Source organism: Acanthochromis polyacanthus, chromosome 5 (assembly GCF_021347895.1).
Source record: "Acanthochromis polyacanthus isolate Apoly-LR-REF ecotype Palm Island chromosome 5, KAUST_Apoly_ChrSc, whole genome shotgun sequence".
Lineage (NCBI taxonomy): Eukaryota > Metazoa > Chordata > Actinopteri > Pomacentridae > Acanthochromis > Acanthochromis polyacanthus.
In genome coordinates this window covers 10,554,391-10,570,432 of record NC_067117.1, presented here as the reverse complement: position 1 = coordinate 10,570,432, position 16,042 = coordinate 10,554,391, and the positions used below count along the sequence as shown (strand labels likewise).

General features: G+C 43.0%; 1 protein-coding gene across 2 annotated transcripts in view; it reads right to left on the bottom strand.

Annotated features, from left to right (window-relative positions):
* kaznb (kazrin, periplakin interacting protein b) overlaps positions 1-12,191 on the bottom strand; it is a 124,825-nt gene extending 112,634 nt beyond the window's left edge. Inside the window, exons 1-2 of one of the 2 annotated variants that reach the window (XM_051948401.1) lie at positions 11,618-12,191; positions 11,389-11,484 (exon numbers count right to left, since the gene is read on the bottom strand). In XM_051948401.1, the coding sequence (XP_051804361.1) occupies positions 11,389-11,464 (76 nt within the window). In that variant the 5' untranslated portion in view covers positions 11,465-11,484; positions 11,618-12,191. The remainder of the gene's footprint in view (positions 1-11,388; positions 11,485-11,617) is intronic. The other variant, XM_051948400.1, reaches the window with a different exon arrangement.
* Between the last annotated feature and the right edge of the window lie 3,851 nt (positions 12,192-16,042).

Genomic DNA, 16,042 nt, shown 5'->3' with positions numbered 1-16,042 from the left:
TAATAATAGCCAGATTCAATTACAGAGCAAGAGAAGGTAAAGACAGCAGAAATCCTTTACCAGCTGTATAAAAAAGGAAGAAAAAACATCCTCCCTCAGGTTCTCTTATATAACGATCCTTTGCTGACGTTCTGTGCACTCTTGAAGTTCCTGTGTTCCTGCAATCTACCTCTTCTACTTGTACATCAGTTAGAAACTTCAAATCCTTCCACAAATGTGTTTGATAAGAACAGGTGCAAACATGTTGCACTGAGATGTGTAGGTGGAGAAAGACTGTATAAATGACAGCCGCAGCAGCAGATGCACAGGAAGGCAAACTTTCACACATCTCTTCATTTGCATTGTGTTCTTTAAAGAGTTATTGTTGGAGAAAGTGACACCTTTTCCACTTACACGGTAAAATCCTCCATCTAGATTTCGCCAGTGAAATTTTAGAGAGTTCCTGCCAGCGATGTGCTCCACATATTACGACACAATGTCACCACTTGGCTGGTTATCCACAGGAATAAAAAACATACGGCAGAAAATGGACCGAGGAAAGCAAGGTGCATCGCTAATAGCTGTTTTCAACGGCAGTTTCAAAGCATGAAAATGAGCTTAAGGAGAAACTTTGAAGATACAACTGGCAGACAGAGAGAAGAAACCTCTCTGCATCGGCTGAGATAAGGAGAGGAAATCAGGATCCTCTCGTCTTCTTAGAGTCAGGGTAAACACTGCTTGTTACAGCCGACCTGTGTGAGCTCAAACATGACATTTCAAAATCCAGAGGCTGCATGCCGGAGTGCCTTTCGAAAGCCGGGGCTACAGGCGGCACCAGTGACAGGGCCGCAGCCAATTAGGACTGTTTGTGAGAGTTTCTGAACCCGTCTTTCACTTGAAAGTGGGTCAGAGCCGCAGCACAATGGCAGGTAGCACACAACTCACAAACTTGAAATAAGACAGATGGGGGATTAAATAGCTGAACTTCAAATTTGCTCTAATATGGGGTGACGGCTCCGAATCCATTACCATTATCAACCACTTTGATGCTCAGAAATTCAATTTCAGAGCAGGTCTCTAACAGTAGACGAGCCACTCTGAGTTCCGACCGCAGGTATTACCACTATCATTCATTAACACGTTTCATTGCAGGTAAACAACTCTGTGAGTTCAAAGGCACTTCAACTGAACACATTACCAAGTTAGACATTCCTGTGTGGAGAAAACTGTTTCCAACACATTTTGTGGGCTTTTTCACTTCCCTCTCACATCAAACACTCCAAACCGTGCTCACTCTCCATATTCACATGGCTGCTACTCGTGAGCCTGGAGAGGAGAGAGCTGAGCGCTGTTTAATGATGCTGAGCATGCCTCTCCAAGTGAATGTCTGTGGAGGACAGCTCTGGACCCAAATGACATCAGAGTTGTGATGCAGAAGCCACTTGACATAATTGCTGGTCTGATGCGGCTGTGAACGGAGCCAGCGCCTCTGATCTATAGTATCTGTCCAACATCTCTGATCTCAGCTCCGTCCGTTCAGTGTGTTTGATACAAGCTGCACACAGAGGTTGGACAAAATAGCATAAAAGATTCATAAGAAGGGACTTCACACAAAATCAGTGGAGCTAACTGTGCTACAAAGGTCACTTATGTTTGCCTACATTCATTTTTCTGCATTTGTGCACCAGTTTTATGCATCGGCTTGGTTCGTTTTAATTTATAAGGCTGTTTGTCTCTACTGATACTGTTTGTTTTTCACACTATGCTGCTGTGATAGACAGTTTTGTTTTCCATTTGAATAAACAGCACTACATAGAGCTATGACAGGAAATAAATATGAAACTGTTCTGATCAAAATTTACACGTCATTTGTCATTTTTCAAGCAAGAATGACCAAAGAAATGTGATAGTTTGAGCCTATTAAATGCGAGAATTTTCTGCTTACCTATTTTCTATCCCTGCAAACTAAATACACTGCGCCGGTCAGACGAAACAATCCCAAGGGAATGTAATGGACATTTCCTCTCATTATTTTTTGGTATTGGAAACAATAATAAAAACAAACCTTTAGTTTCACCACTAGTAAATGTATTTGATATAGCGTATGCACAATAGAAAAAATACAAGAGATGGTCTTTGGCATCATTTTACAGGTGCAGTCACACCAAAAGCTGAGACTAGACACTAATGGACGTGAAAGAGTGCAGAAGATTTCTAATTGAAAACTCGTACTGAAAGAGCTCTTCCCAAAGGACACATTTATTTATTTAGCAGGAAAGGAGAAATCTAAATAAATTCTGAGGAAAGGCTGAGCTTCACATGAATCCTTTGACTTCTAAAGATTCAATTATCACAGTGCTAATTGCCAGGCCTCAGTCTGACTCCTTAAACTTGAAAGTCTGGTTCCATTAAATGCTTTGCTTATTTTTTCCTGCCAACTACACAAAGCTTTACTCCACTGGCAACACGGCTTTGCTTTAGTTAGCATTCAGTTAAAAAAAATAATAGTCTAATTCGTCGGGTTTATTACTTACTGTATTTATAATCTTACTAATGAATAATACAGTTTTTTTTCACTCAAGAGTGCATTTAAGTTGGTAAATGGAGGCCGTTTTTGTGCTGGGTTGTGTGCTGATGGCTAAAGGCAAAGTCAATGCCTGTGAGCGTTAGGAGGGGAATCACAGCTGCAATGTGTTTGGTCAAATGAGCACAAACGATTCTGTCATTCACAGCAACGCTCTCTGAATGCTTTACGTTAGCTGCATCAGTCTGAGGCATACTGAGGTATGAGGTACAACAGGTTTGAAAAGGCATCCTCGCAGCAGTAAAGAAATCAGCCAAGACCTTTCTAAGAGCATTAAGTGTCTGACATGGGACCTCAGTGAGACTGTGGAGGTGTCGGTAACAAATCCGTCAACAAAACTAGCAGCTAATGGGATGCGATGTGACGCACTGCCCGTATTAAGGCGCATTATCCAGGGGCATGTGTACTGAACAAAGCAGGCACTGAGTGGCTGGTTCACACATGTTGACACAGAGACACTCTCATCCGCACACATTTCACAGCCTCCTTATAAACTTTGTCCTTCCAGAAGGATGGCGTCGCCTCAGCGGCTTCACTATGAAGCTTTTACTTATTAAGAGTTGCTTATCACCAGCTCCGGTTGTTTCTACTCTCTTGTGATCAAGTGACTTAAATTAAACCCAGCTCCTTTCTTACACTCTGCAGACATCTTAGGAAACTCTTGGCATTAAATATATTCCTCCCTTTGCGGTATAAATTGGTGGCAGAGCCCATGTACAGTCGAGCAGCTCGGCTCACAAGCATATCTGATTTACAGCGCGTAGGTTCAAACACAGCTCTGCTCATTAGCTCGTACACTGTCAAAACATCACTGAACTTTGTGTACTTTAGCCAAACGTTTGCTGCTTTTTCTTCTCTCTAATTTATTGAAACAACTGTTACGGACGACACACACACACACAAAAAAACACAGGGAGACATGTTTAATGAAAACAAAAGGCTCAACTTCAACTAGAGAAATGCCTCCACAGTTGTCAAATTTTTCTGGTCATGGGCAGGGAATCAACCCAGTGAAATCTCTCCTGTTAACAGAGACGTACACACACTGTGCACTGTCAGTCCCGGCCCTGAACTGCGTGCCCTGCATGTAAAAGAGACGCACCCGGGAGAATAGGCTATATTTCATCACCACGGGAGCGCCTGCACTAACTAGTGATGCATATTTATTCAGTCTCCAAGCACTCCACATTTTTCCTTAGAACACTTTTCTGCAATACAGAGCTGTGGTCTGACAGAATCGGCTAGTATTAACAATCATGCTGTGCTCTATAACAAGGCTTAAACATTCTGCAGCTCAGGTACTCCGGTAGCTGCAGTATGGTGACAGTTTTGCAAATCAGACCTTGAATTCATTCTTGAAATATAGTTTTCTCTGTAAGTTCTCACTTTGAGTTCTATGCTGTAGGTGTTGACTGATCTTGTCCCAGCATCCCTCTTCTCCTCCTCACTTTGTGTTTCTTCTCCTGCTCCATGACGGATTGTGACAAGACTGTGAGACGAACGCTGATGTTTTTGGGGAATAGCTAAGTGGAACTAAGGGAAGGGAGGAGGGGGAAAAAAGAGGCCAGAAGTGCTGGGCCCGGTGAGGCAGATATGCAGAGTCAGCACTCAGGCAGAGGGTTCAATGACGCAGGAAACACGGCAGGGACAAGAAACAGCACACTGGAAGCTGCTCTAGAGGTGTTTGAATTCATTAGGATCATTTTTCACCTCCACAGTGCCAGTGTTTTGTTATTTCTGCCCAGCACTTTAATGTAATATGTGTGTGTTTACTCAGTTAGAAGCCTGAATATTTACTCAAACTTACAGTACGGACGTGGAGTCGCAACACATGTTGACACAAACCCACACAGACACACACACACACACAGTCATCATACAGTCGACAAGATGAGTGGGATTAGCCTCCCTGTGAAATCTGCCGTTGTTCATACCTTCAGCACTCTCCCGGCAGCTCAGTGTGTGCACACTGCAGATCGAGCAGTGACAAATTTAGCTGCTTTAAAGTGGTGGAGATGAGTGACTATTAAATCCGAGAGATGTGTTCGCTGAGCGCACAGTACTCAGCTTATGTGCATCCACTTAAAATTTTTGCAATAACCTCACTTTCCTACAAGTACGTGTGTGTGTGTGTGTGTATGTGTGCAAAAGAGATAGGGAAAAGACAGAGGAGATTAAGAAAAAAGAGGAGCAGCGAGAGGCACGGCAATTTAAAAGTGCGAGAAACTACTACAATCCTTTAAAACAATGCTGCAATGGATGAAATGCTTAAAAAAAAGACAGCAACGTGCTTCGTCCAGAAGATCCAGGAGACACATTAAGCGTTTCGTGGCGCTGTGGCAATAAATAGTTTGTTTGTGTAGCAGCGAAGAATGCAGCAAGCGCCGGGTGGAAATTAGTTTTGCACAGTAAAGTGAAGGACTATGTTGTGCTGCCTTTTCGGAAGTATAAAGCATATAAATCATGCATAACTATATGCGGTGTGCTGAGACTTAAAGTTTCCTCTTAACTTTGGAAGGCAGTACCTGACAGAAAATCTTCTAAAAAATTCTACACCTTTTCTCCCATCGTCTTCATGTAATATTTCCAAGCTGAATTTTCGATCGTAGTCTCACAGTACATATTGTTCTTTATCTTCACCTTCTGTTATGTGAAAACAAAACCAGTAATCACTCAGATAATATGGTGCACAATCATGGAATGCAAACCTGTTATTGCGAATCTTCTGATATATTTTGTGCAATGATAATTTTCCCCAGACGACAAGCACATCAAAGTTTTTACCTGTCCAGTGAATTATCTCAACAGGACAGACTGGCTCAAAATTTAGTGCACAAGGGGCATATCTCAACAGGTTGAGCGGGCAACCCATAAACTGGAGCTACAGACCCCATGCAGCGGTCATGGGTTCCCTCAACGGTCAACAATTCCTGCCCATGGTCCTTTGCGGGAGGTCACTAACCCATTCTTCTCCCCACTTTCCTGTCTTCCTCTCACTATGACTGCCAAATAAAGTTGCATAAAAAAATAAATTTAAAAAAATGGTACATAAATTCATGGTTTTCTTCTTCATGAGGTTCACAGTTATGGTTCTGCTCAACACTTGTTTGGTTTTTGACATAAAACCTTGCTGAGCTACTGAAGCTTCCGACAGCCTTTAATGCACTTTGTGTTTCAATTAGTAAATGTTATCCTGCTAACTATGATGTGAACATGGTAAATATTATACCTGCAAAACACCAGCTTGCTGCACTGTCAATGTGCCTGCTTTAGAATGCTGATGCTAGCACTTAGCTCCAAGCACCACTGTGCCAAAGTACAACCTGACAGAGCCTCTAGCATTGCTGTAGACTCCGAGTTGTGACTCCTATGTAAACATCACCAGAGTCAGCTTTCAAACAAAGGCGAAATGCCAAAAAGTTAACAAAACACTATAAAGTATACTCAGAATGTCACCTCATACCACTCAAGCTGAGAATCTGTCTTTTCATGCAGTGAGGTCGAGACTCAATTAAGTTCAGTATCTCTTAAAAACAGTATCTCCATTCAGGGACAAGAGTCCTGTCAGTCAAGTAGAACATGTTGATCTCCTGTCAGAGACCAGACAAGTTGATTCTCAGAGCAAACACAGCAGTCAGTGAACTCCCATTGGTTTATCGATCATCCTGAGGGAAAGTGTGCTAATGAAGACATGTGATCTCTACCTGCCTGAAGGAGCATCTGCAACTAACCACTCACCCATCCATCCATCTGTCCATCTAGCTGTAACAACTTCAGCCTGCAGAGGGCTGCAGGGGGAGCTTATCCAAACTCAGGACGCAGGGTGTTTGTCTATCACGCTTACAAGAAACTAGAATCACCAGGTAACCTGCCATGAATGTGTTTGGACTGCAGAAGGAAGAACACGCAAACTCCACACAGAAACCAGCAGGACTGAAGCCTGAATCCTCTTGTTGTGAGGAGACATTATTAACAACCACCATGCTGCTTGCCAAGTACAACTAAATACATGCAGCTATACACAAAAACGCAGTTGGAGTTCAGCACAGTGTCATACAGTCTGTAAATCTAATTGAATTTGACCAACTAATGATTGAATTTTCAGTTAATATTGACTGCAGTTTATCCAGAATTAAGCCGGTTGTCTGACTGGCCTGAGGCTGTCCCAGCTTTGTGTGGATACACTGACTGAAAGACGTGTGGTCGTCTGCTCTCGGCTCCATAGAGGTTCTCAAATCCAATACGAGGATAAGAAGACGAAGGAAGATCTAAGGCTTGTATTGACTTGGAGGAAGTGATTTTCAGTGCTGCCAGGGAAACCCAGGGCGAAAGTAGGATCAATAATGTAAGTGAGAGTAGATAAACCATTGTGAGGGTCGTATTAGGCAAATTGAACAGTGGTCATATACTTTGTTTGCATATTTAATACATCTCACTGAGGGTTTATGGAGTGTAGGGGAAAAATGGAGGAAATTTTTATTTATCTGGCAAAAATTCATTTTGCTCTTATGGGATTAGTTTTAGTACACACCTGCACTTAAAGTGACTCAGTCAGAGAAGCACTTAAAAGAGTGTTTCTGTATGAATTATATTACTATTAGGGTCGATGGCCAGCAATCCTGGAATCTAACGGGGATGAGAACATTGGCTATAAGCCAGCACCTTGACCGACCCCACTGCTTAGCGGCGACGTGAGGATGGTTCAACACGAGAGGGAGAATAAAGACATCCAGAGTTATAGGCCTCTGTGGGCTCCACTGCAGGCAACCTTACAGTGCGCCTGTCCTCACAGCACTTTGGTCCAGTGGAGCAGAAAGGTGACTGAAACCGCTGCACTGTCAGGCCCCGGCCATTTGGGCAAGGAGGTGCAGAGCCTAAGCTTGCAGAGATTTGTGCAAATGCAGCGAGGCTTTTTCCATGTAGGTGTTAAGCCTCGTGAACTTTCTGTTGCCGCAAGCAGTTTGAGAGCGAAAAGTAGGACAAAATGTTGGTAAAATTAAAAGCAAAGACAAAGAGGAGGGTGAGGAGGCATTACAAGAAAAAAAACTGCCAAAATGTAGTAAATAATGCATGCAGCTCTGACAAACAGAAGCTTTATTTGCTATTTACTCAGGACAAAATTACAGCTGTACCTGCAAAATGCTGTTAGGACAAAAAGGACAATCTTGCTCCAGATTTGCTTCACATATTTTGTCTGAGTACACGAAGTGCTCTGCAGAGGAGGAAGGATTTTATCTTGTAAACGCTGCAAATGATAGAACTAACTCTAAAAAGCTGCTGCACTTGTGTACTAACAGCTCTTGTGCTCTGTTCTAACTCCATTTTCTCACAAGATGTTTGTGTAAAAAAAAAAAAAAGTCACTTAGAAAAACAGCAAATTTCAGCTAAATACATCAAAACACAACAGGAGCCTGGAACTCAGATTTGCATATCTGTTAGATCAGCCCCTCCTGCTTGTGCATCCACTCTGACAATTAACCCATTCATTGTGGCCCGATCAAACAGAATTTGCATGAGGCAGACAGTTTACACACATCGCACCGAACCCTCATGAGGCTCTGCGATCAAACAAACAGACACAATGAGCTGAATGAAACTGAGAAAAGAAACAAAAAGGAAGAAAAAAACAGGATATTTCTGCTGTACACAACATTTTTCTAATAGGTGCTATTGCAGAAGATTGTAGAGTTCTGCCTCTTCAGGATTCTACAAAGCAATCAAATAAAGGTAAGTGTATGCAAATATTTGCCCACCTCTGGCTAAATGATACATTTTGTTGATTTATGAAGTGTACAGAATGAAACACAGCTCATTAAGCGGATATTTAAAATGACTTTCCTTGAAATGTTTGAGCGCTGCAGTTAATGAACTTTAAAGTTTAGAATGTACTGAGCACCATCACCACAGACTCTCAGAGATGTTCAGGTCAGGGGACAGACAGCATTTGAGACCAGAATTTGCAGATAATTGTTGAATCTTCTATCCCTGTTTTTGCCGTACTAGCTGCCACACAACAAAACGGCAGAAAATTTCCACTCTCCTGCTTGAGAGTCACTTTTTATCAAATGCTGCTGCCATTTTCTCCATTTCTCCAAGAGCTCACTTTTAACATTTTCCATTCACAGTACAATTTCCAAAAAAAGCCTGAATTAAAAGTGGCTTTGCAGAGGGCAGAAGTTCATTTTGGTTTCATTCTGAGAACTCTTCCACGTGTTGGTACATCATCACCGCCCAGTGGAACAATACGACGCCACTCCTCTGTCAGCTAAACCTTCCTACAGCTCATTTGCAGTCACGCTGGAGCTTTGCTTTACCTATTCCTGCTAGCAGACACGCACACTTATTTTCTCAGAAAGTTTTCTTGCTCTTTTAGATCTTGTTTTGACTTTCACATCTCTTAATGTCATTTCAGACGGTGGAACTGTGCAAGCTGAAAGTGCTTTGATATCTTTTTATAGCCTTCCCCTGCTCAGTGGGCATCAGTCAGCTTCATTTTCAGACCCTCAGTCACTTGCTTGTTGAGTGCTATAGCACAAGGTTTGAAGACTCAGAGAATTCATCAGCTCTGGAACTGTCACCGGCTGACAGTCTCTAAATGAAATTCTTGGCCTTCATTGCACGTTCTAATGAGTAAAACTAGGAAGATGCCCAAAAAATAACATTTGAAGAAAGTGGTATGTTAATATTCAGTTGCTGCAGGGGTTGTATTCACTTCTTTTCACTTAACAAACCAACAAAAAATGTCATTTGTAATGTAACTTCTGCATGCAAACTGTGGCAATGGGTCACAAAAAGCCAGTATGTCAGGAGTCAACATGGTTAAGAACGACATTCAATTATATCGTGGGTGTTTTGACTTTTGTAGTCTCTCTTGGACAAATGCTCAAATTCCTCAAACTTTCACGCTTCCATTTTGAAGGTTAGACAGGCTTTGCTGTCAGCCATGATGCAATGTGATACAATCATTCAGCGCTGACACACCCTCTTCTTGTTTTACCTCCTTTTATACTGGGATGCCCTCCAGACAAACTGACCCAGTCGCACAGAAAGCACCATGAAACCTGCATGCATGCACATTAACACAAGACCACTGTATATGAGAAATGCTGCACACATTTGAGCATTTCTAGCTTGTGTTACATGTTTGACTTGTGCTTTGTGCGTGCTGTACGCACATCCTGAGAAGGTCACCCCCTCTGCTTTCCATAAAAACATGAAACCAGTGAGATCAAAACCACTCATTTAGCTAAAATGCTTCCAACATTCTGCCTGGTAGACGCAGAATACTAATCAGGGCCCTGTGAACCTTTAACAGTAACATGCTCTTATCAACGCAGTATAAAGCCCAGGGATACGTTCAAATAAAGTGCATTATTTATTAAAGGGCGCTCTTGTGGAAAGAGGGGGCGAAGAACTTCAGCAAAGACAACAATAATCCACTGCATTTGCATTTTTATCTTCTTAAATAACTCCACGATTCAAAATCCCAAAGATGAAATTTCTGAAACACGGCTTAATTAAGAAACACGTGTCGAGCAGCATGAATTTTCCAGCGCAGGAAAAATGACTGATGTGTTTCCATTATTAGCTGCTGAGTTCTTCTTAGTAACACTCGCTTTGAAACTCCAGTCCAACATTTCTCTCTCCAGGTGGTAATGATGAGAAGCACGGAGATTTTAAATTGCTGTGACAAAGTTAATGTATGGGATGCAGCTCTAAAGGCAGTTTTATTTTGATATCTGCCTGGACTCTCCTCATTATCCCTCATAACACCGTGTGAAGAATCACTTTGCATTTATGGCCGAATAGCGGCTTCAAAGGCATTGACTAAGTTCTCGCAGTGCAGCTCCATGAGGAGAGATACCAGACCAGATGAGGGAGGATGCAGCTGACACTTTCATTCTGGAGACAAGTCAATCTCTGCATTTTTTTTTTCATCTCAGGGGAAATATGTATTCTGACCGTGTGCATTACATAATAAGACATCACTTGAGTATGCTTCATTTGTAGCGCTCCAAGGTTGTGCTCAATGTATCTACGCCCCTGAAAATTTTGATAGATTCAGTTTTCAATAATTTAGTTATCATTCGGAGCTCTGAGAGCCTCCCTGGACGCGTCACAGCCTGTTAGACTCAACCTCGCTAATACCGTGCACCTGCATTATGAATATATTTCAGCTGGCGTCTTTGTTATTGATGTGACACCTGTGAAAATCCAGATCTGCTACTTTAGAATTTAATAGAACTACTGAAAACATGCAGAAATGTTGTTTGCTAACAAGCCTTCAGAACTGATCCATTAACAAACAGTAACTAATCAACTAAACAGCCTGTGTCAGAGAAATCCTTGTGTTTAAGTTCCTGTAAAGTGCCTCTCTTTGCCAACATACAACCCTCAGTGCAGCTGTGCCACAGCCCCAAGTTCATCCTGAGTGCTGTCTGACAAACATGTGCTTTTGTAGTCGCCTCTTTAAAAAACAATGAAATGCAACTTAATGCATCTAAACTGCGCCTCAAAAACTTCAACAGCATCAGACAAAATCACACAAGCTATTAAAGAAGAAACAGTTCTTGCCTTTTCCACAAACACACATATCTCTGAAATCCTTCTATTCTTGAACCCAGTTGTTGTCAAAAACAGATTCTCTCTGTGGCACTCTGCTCTTGTTGTACCTCTTAACATCAGCTCAATTAAAACGGCATTACGACTGAGGATGGGATCGTGGAGAAAAGCTCAGGGTGGAGATCGGTTACGCTGGCGTGCGGGACATGCAGGTGGATAATGATTTGTGATTTGAGGCTGGAGGTGTAATTGAGGCTACTCACTGGCTTGCATTAGCTGTCCCTGACGTCCAAACACCTGGGAGAAGGTGGCATGGCTGCAGGTGAGGGTGTCCTCCATGGCTGTCCCACTGGCACACGCTGAGGAGAAACGAGAGGGGGGAATGATAAGGGAAGGTCAGCAACACTGCGTCACGTCAGGACGGGGAAAAAAGAGGAGAATGGAAAAAGAAAGAGAAAAAAAGAACAAGAGAGGAGGAGGAGGGAGGCTTGCCTTCAGTTGTAGAAGCTGGTGTGTGATCTCTGGTGATGACCGCTCTCCTCTGGACCCGTCCTGCTGTTGCTGCTGTTGCTGCTGCTGCTGAGGAGTGAAATGCAGCCCCTCGCTGCTCACACAAATATGAGCAGAACTGCTCGCTGCACAGATAATGGGAGGGGGTGTGCCTGCCTGCTTGTCAGCATGTAAGTGTGTGCGCGCAGGAGAAAGTTCCCTGAATGTGTGTCTGCGAGAGCATTTTGATGTGCATGTTGGAGGGAGAGTCCTGCAGGGTGGTAGAGCAGGTAGCAGAGCTGTAGGCACACTTGCTCTGCCAGCACTCTGATCTGGTGCTTCGTCTGTACTGGCTGACAGTCCTCTGCGGCTCCAGACAGGCTGGGTGGATGAGAGGAACGAAAAGAGAGGGGAGACGAGGGGGTGAGGGCAGCGTCTACATCAGGTAGAAGTCAGTCTTCCCTCCTTCCTTCCTCTCCCCGTCTTTACTCTCAGCGTAAGTAGATGGCAGCATCTGTCCTCTGGGCATAGGACGGGGCTGTTGTTTTCAGATCTGTGCGAGTATGCCCCCTTTTCACTCCTCCTCCTCCCCTCTCCACAGCCCTCATTTGCTGCGCCTCAGCAGTAACATTTCTCTCTCTCTCCCTCCCTCCCTCCCTCACTCTCTCGCACTCCTGTTCTCCCTCACATCTCTTACTCCCTCCACCCCACCCCATGCAAATCCCCTCGATCCATCTTAAAGTTCGGGCCGCTGCTGGGAAGCAGATTCTAGCAAACTCGAGTGCTTCATCTTCCCCCAGTGCTGAGGAAAAAAAAGGAGGATGAGAAAGTGGAGGGGCTGTATGAAAAGCGGAAAGTAGGGCTGGTGCAGCTGCTAGTTTCCAGAGGCTTCATCTTGAAAAGGAATTGTAGAAAACTGCTGAGTATAAAATAAAAATTAGCTCCCACTCCACTGAAAATATCACTCCTGTAAACTTCTACTTGCCTCACCGTGTAGTGCAACAGCACTGGTGAGGCAGTGTGGCGTGAAAAATGAGATTTACTGGCAAGTGTGAAAACACCTTCCTCACGCTGCAGTTACAAGAAGGTGTTGTAATAAAAAATTAACAATACCACAGGATCAAATGAGCACATGTTACAAGATCTTAAAATACCCTCCCAAGCCTCGGAGGCACAGTTGTATTCTACCCAGTGTGCAGCGGTTGGCATGGAGACCTCCACCACAGACAAGACTGACACAGTTATTCCAACATATTATCACACTCCGGCCATCGTTGCACTTTCTAACCTCTCTGCAGCCTATAAACCGCCGTTAAACAGCCAATTTCCTCCCAAGCAAGAAAAAAAAAAGAGAAAAACCTTTGCCAGGAAGCCCATTGTCATGGAGCCATCTCTTACACCGCTGCTGTACAAGGCAAGCTCACCGGGGACCTGACCACAGCACTCACATCCTCGCATCACATCCTCCTGTTTTGAAAGGAAACGGCAGGACGCTCAGTTGACCACAGTAGGAGGAAGGCTCGATCAGGCCACCTCGAGCAGGTGCTGCTGCTGCTGCAAGTAAAAATACAAATAAGTGGAGGATATTACAACCATGACCAGCATTTAAAAAGCAAGTAACACTCAGCATCTCTGCCGAGGAGAGGGTTAAATAGTCACTGAAGTTAGAGGCAGCAACAAACCGCGCGTGTCTGCATGCAAACACAACAAAAATCTGCAATATGCTGGGGTCAAACTGTACACTGGCATTTCACGAACAATGAGAAGACTGGAGACACGGCTTCACTTTCAAGTCTATGCCCAGCAGAATAAATCTCCTCTCCATCTTCATCAGCTTTAATGCTATTCTCTTTGAACAGGAAATAGGGGCATGGTGAGCTTTTTAAGGAGCCTGTATATTGTCATGTATGAGCAACTGTCATTCCCTCCCACTGGGTCTCCTGTCACTAGCAGCTAGCTCTCACCAGAAAACAAATAAAAGCACATTTGAATACCAGCTATGCAGCTCATTCCAGATTCCATATATTCAACCACATATTTTGTTTTAGGAAAAGGGCAGCAGAAATGTACAACCGTAAAGCTTGAACTAAATAGTTTACACAACAATAACTTCCTGAACTGATTGGCAAACTGAACAATTATTGATATTACTAATTGATTTATCATAATTTATTTCCTTCCAAATATGCAAATAAATTCTTTCAGAGTAAGAACCTGCTCCACTGTATATGTCTGTATCTAAAATAGCACATTTTATTGTATATTTGTCAGTCATCAGTCAAAAAGCAAATATTTTTAAAGTAGCTTTTTGGCATTTATTACATAGAATAGAGAGAGATGAGAAACGTGGGCAGAAGAGTGCAGGAATGACGTGCAGTAAATGATCATGGGCTGGATTGGAACCCATGACCGCTGCGTTTACAGGTTTCTAGAAAAACAGTAGGCTGAGCAGTATCGGTAAATTATAAATATTGCTTCAAAGATACAATACAGCATATTGAAGCTGAAATGTTGCATAATCTAGAAGTTTCTTGCCTCACAGGGACTATTTCAGTAAACTTAATGCCCTGTGAAGACCTTGTACCGACAAGAAAAACCAACTTCTCATCTTTTCAGGCCTGCTGTCATCTTTGTGACAGGTTTAGCCATGCTAGTGGATCTGCGGCCGGCAGTGTCAGCATGTTGTTCGATCCATCCACCACACTGGTCCAGACTGAAATATTTGTACAGACATTTATGCCTCCCTCAGGAGGAACTGTAATTCCCCGACTCGCCCTCCATCAGGTCAAAAATTCAACTCTTCCGATACTCGCCCGCAAATCTGAAGACATTCCCGTCACCCCTCAGTGCACTAACAGTCAGATGTCAGCAAGCTACGACACTCTAGTAAGGTGCTGACCGTGATAAATGTCATACCTGCTTATGCCATGGCCAGTGAAACCTCTGGATCCTGATTGGTTGGAAAGTGTGGATGAACTTCCACCTGTGACACACAGGTGTTTGTCGTTGTAAAGTAACGAGCCAGTGTTAAACTGAAGGAGACGGTAAGAGCTGAGCCTCAGGTGGAGTTTTAACCCAAGGTTTAGTTGTGTAACCACCAATAACAAACAGAAAAAGAAATAAAGGTGGGTTTCACTGCAAATTAGATTCAAAACGCGTCACAAATATAAGTGAAAGTGTGAGTCTGTATCAGCTAGCTGTAGGAGAACTTAAATGAGGATGTAGAAACCACTGAAGCTGGAAGCCAGAGTCTGAAGGACAGCTGCAGAGGAAACGAGAGAACTAAAGCTTAACAGAAAAAATACAGATGTGGAGAGAGTTTAACATCAGCAGTTTCTAATTAGACTTAGTCTTTTAGATAATTCAATGAGGTCTTTAACGGAGAAGTACTTCTTGAACTCAGTTTTCAGTTACATAACTGAGTTCATCTGAAAATTTCATATTTACTCAGTTTGGAGATTCTTATCAGCTACAATATCTGCTACAGAAGGTCATCCTAAAATTACAATTGCACTGCTTAATCAATTTATAAAATGAAATATTAAATTAGATTTGATTTTATCAGTGGATATCTGCCTCAGGAGGTGGTTTTCAGAATAGATGCTGGTCCTGAACGTCCTGCATGAGGTAGTTGATGGATTGAAAAAGGTAATTGTTCTACACCTCTACATCTTAAATCTGCCTTTATGGTGTATCGTAGTTTATTTCGTCAAGTCAGGCACAGAGCTGCACGGAATTGCATTTTTATGAATAGGACTGAAGCACCGTACACAGCAATCAAGCGAGAGTGCTGCGATATTTCACCCTGACAGCATGAGTATGGCGCAGCACTCTTCCAAGTGCCCACCCCTCCAAGCACACACAGCCATAAACTACATCCAGCCATAAACTATACCATCATGGCACTGGGGCAAATAAACACGTCTCCCCATCCCACAGAATAAAGACAAATCCAGCCTGGGCATCAAATCTAACATACAGATTGCATTTAATTCAGAACCTCATCCATCAGCATGATGTGTTCTGTGCGGATTGAGTCCACCAGACATCACAGCTCTTATGGTGGGTTTGTTTCCAATGCTAGAAGCACATTTCGGTTACACCGTCTGCCCAGCGGACTCGATAGCTCATTAAGGTACGCGAGTGTGACGGATGAGGTCCGGCCAAAAATAATCTCGGCAGATGCACTTGAGCCAGATGAGACCTTGAACGGTATTTGTGAGGACATGCACCATGAGAGATGCTTTGGTTCTCCATCTAGGTGAACAAAGCCCTTTCTTTCTGCTTTTTGCAATGTCCAATAAATTTAAAGTTACACTGGTAACTTTTTTTGCTGCTGTTGTTGAGAGAAATGTGTATTTTTAAAGCAGCTGGAGTGGATTCATTGAATATTAATCAGCTGAGTGTTTATTTTGGAAGTAGTTCGCA